At 46.3% G+C, this 3575-nt stretch overlaps 1 protein-coding gene across 1 annotated transcript; it reads left to right on the forward strand.

Moving 5' to 3' along the window:
* The first annotated feature begins 33 nt into the window (after positions 1-33).
* On the forward strand, positions 34-2639 carry LOC134534567 (uncharacterized). Its single transcript, XM_063373048.1, has 3 exons — positions 34-49; positions 810-1384; positions 2634-2639. The coding sequence occupies exons 1-3, from the start codon at positions 34-36 to the stop codon at positions 2637-2639; spliced, it is 597 nt and encodes a 198-aa protein (XP_063229118.1).
* The last annotated feature ends 936 nt before the right edge of the window (positions 2640-3575 follow it).

Genomic DNA, 3575 nt, shown 5'->3' on the forward strand with positions numbered 1-3575 from the left:
ATTAAATAAGAGATAATTGCATTTGTTTTTAGCATGTTTACAAACATTGGCAATACTAAACTAATTTCTTTATACTTTATAGTACTCAAACTAAACAAATCATCGCCGGAATTCTAAGACACTAAAATTAAGGTTTGGTGTTTAATAAAATACACTTGTAAATTAATCATATTCCAAGTGCATGATGGTGACACGACCAGTTCCTTTTATTTTTGACAACAGACTTTGCTGTCCTATCTACGGTCCTATCTTTTTTCGTTCTGTTGCCCAAATTATGCGCATGCGCAAAGTACACTTTTTCGTTTATTTCCTTCAGAAAGCTGAACCGCATCTGGAGACATTAACTCGAATATAGAAAGTCAGGGGACATCGATCACGTTGGTGTACCAAAAAAAAAAATTATAGCGAAACTATCTTAAAATCCATTTTGTACACTTAAATTGTCATGGAAACAAATAATCGCAGCTTTAAAAAATTTTAAAATTAAAATTACTGCATTAATGAGATTTTGAATTTCTAAATAATTGAATTACTAAATAATTTTCTTTCTTCATAATTTAAGTGGGCTGTCGGGAAACGACTAAAGTCACCCCCGAAACAACCAGTGCCACCCAAACCAGGGCGGACAGCAAAGTCCAAGCCCCCAACCCCCCCGCATGGTATACTCTTTTCTGCTCTATCCAACGTGACGTAACAAGTCACAGCGGGATATTCAAAGCTGTTAACAATATATTTTTATTATTTGTTTTCATATATTTAATTTATAATTCATTGATTTTTGGACATTACCCTGCTCTCTGGACTACAAGGACGCCTCATCGAGTGGCCCCCCGACACTGACAAACTCACGACAACACCGGGTCCGCCAGAGGACGGCGTCGGGGCACTCTCGATCACCGAGCTCTCTGACCCCCCCGGCACCCCGACAGAAGACTGCGATGCTGATAGCATCCCCGTGGTGACAGAACCAGACGACGAGGCCACCGACCTGGGGCCGCCTGGCATCCCAGAGCGGGAGAGGTGCCCGTACCAATCTACGCCACGCCCAGCCCTGGACGATCTACGGCCAGACGCCACCACGTCTCCCCATGGGCCTTCGGGCCCAGGAGACGCCCCAGGGAACCTTCCCCAGAGGACCCGCCGACCGCCCAGGTACCTGGACGACTACGTACGGGAGAAGGCGCCACGGGCCCCCACCAACGTCCCACCACCCGGACATCCGACGCGGGACGATCCAGGTCCAGAGCGCAGGCCCTACCAGCTGCCGGACCACCCCGGACATTCGACGCGCGACGATCCAGGTCCAGAGCGCAGGCCCTACCAGCTGCCGGACCACTCCGACGAACCGACACCTGGCTGTTCGACGTGGGACGACCTGGGCCCAGTACGCAGGACCTACCAGCAGCGGCCACCGCGAGCACCACCTGGATGGAGCTGCTGCCGATGCTAGGGGCGCCCCCACGTGGCGGGGTCACTAGCGTGGCAAGGTCGGGATTCTTGAGGGGGGGCGGGAGCGTTTGACGTCGTCTGAACGAAGGCCACCCTAAAGCCCGACCTGCAATCGCCAGCATCCAACCCCACTAACGGTACGCGCCCCTAGCCATGGCCCACCTGAGTCAGGCGAGCCACCAGCAACCAAGGTAGAACCCGGCCCCATAATAAACAGACTGACATTACAGCTGACACTACCACTGGGGAATGGCTGTTGTCGTTGTAGTGTTTTCGGGTGGGCGCCAGACTAGCTCTGTTTCTAGTCGATAGGATGTGTCGTGAAGTTGGTTGCCCTGCGTGGCCCACTAGGACAGTCGTCGGTGTTGCGTGGGATATGAGGAATTCCCTACTTGGCGGTGGTGGGGAGCCGTATGGTTAATTGATTAGGCGCTGAAGTAATGCAACAAATGACGTGCGTCGTTTATTCATGCGACTGTGGGTTTGGTGTAATACCGTTGATTACACACCACGTCGTACAGAGGGTGACGTCACACAATACAGAAGTTACACAATTACACAAAGTTAGTCTGAAAAGTTACGTAATAAGACGTGGCACAAGTTACAAAAAAATGTTACGTGATGGGACGTCACACAAGTTAACAGAATGTTATGTGGTGGCGCGTCGCACATGTTTACTAAAGACGTTCCAGATTCAAAGCGTCGCACAAAATTACTATTAAGTACGTATTAGCGTAGCACTAGGCGGCAGAGATTAGTAAAAAGAGGTATCGAGGAAGTGACTATAATTACCAGAAGTGAGTTCAATGCAGACAATGGATGATGTCTCTCCGTGGGACGTGCGTCCACCCCGGTCCACGAGTCGCGCTGTACTCGCGTGATGTCATGGCGCCCAGCCGAGGCTCGGTGGCCCTCGCGCCAGGGTTGACCTCATTACGTTAGTTTCTAATGTGACACGTTAATAAGAGATTTTAAGGGCGCTAAATTCCTACATTAATTATTAAGGCTAAATTAACATCACTCGTCCCTTCTACAAATTAGAGTTAGTATGTTTACGAATTATGTCCTTTAAATTATACGTCACACCAGCGACTGTTCGTCTCTTGCTGGACTGCTCTGGTGGGGGTTAATAACGAACACAAGGGGTTAATAATTATGTCACATGGGATAATTAACTAATCTAGGCATAAGGCCGCCAGGGAGACACTCACACATGTATCGACGTATTTACACACGTGAGTGACCGGGCACTCCTACATCGCACATTCGTTAATCAAGTTTTTTAATTTATACGTAATATTGTTTAATATTCTGTGTTTGTTTTTGCAACGTGGTCGGCTGTAATGTCGGTCTGTTTATTAGGGGGCCGGGTTCTACCTTGGTTGCTGGTGGCTCGCTTGACTCAGGTGGGCCATGGCTAGGGGCGCGTTCCGTCAGCGGGGTTGAATACTGGCGGTTGTATGTCGGTCGGACGACGTCAATGTATATATTTAAAAGTTATGTTTCATCTTGGATGAAGAGGAAGCTAGGATATCGCTTGGAGGTGGATTGTTAAAAATTGATAAGGCAATGAAAAATCTGCAGGCCACCGTAGGTAGATGTTGTAAGGACGATTGTATTTCAAGACAATAAGGGCCGTATTCCAAGACACAAAAATAAGGGTTCAGGTGTTGAATATGCGATACCTGTACCCTAACCATATTCCAAGTGCACGATAGGACACGACCAGTACTTTATATTTAGGGCACTGATTTTTGGTGTCCTATCTGTTGCCGTTTCGTTGCCAAAATCACGCGCATGCGCAGAGCTCACTTTTTCGTTGATTTCTCCCAGATGGCTGAATCGCATCTGGCGCCATTAACTCATATATAGTCATTTTAATTATAATCTGGGGATATATAATGTGTTTTAGTGTGTCAAATAAAACTTTATAATAGCAAAAACTATTCTGAAATATATTTGATTACTTTAATGGTCATAAAAACAAATAATCAACAACTTTAAAATTACCTAGTGTGTCAAATAAAACTTTATAATAGCAAAAACCATTCTGGAAAATATTTGAATAGTTTAATGGTCATAAAAACAAATAATCAACCACTTAAAAATTACCTGAGAAAATTAAA

The sequence above is a fragment of the Bacillus rossius genome, chromosome 7 (genome assembly GCF_032445375.1).
Source record: "Bacillus rossius redtenbacheri isolate Brsri chromosome 7, Brsri_v3, whole genome shotgun sequence".
NCBI classification, from domain to species: Eukaryota; Metazoa; Arthropoda; class Insecta; order Phasmatodea; family Bacillidae; genus Bacillus; species Bacillus rossius.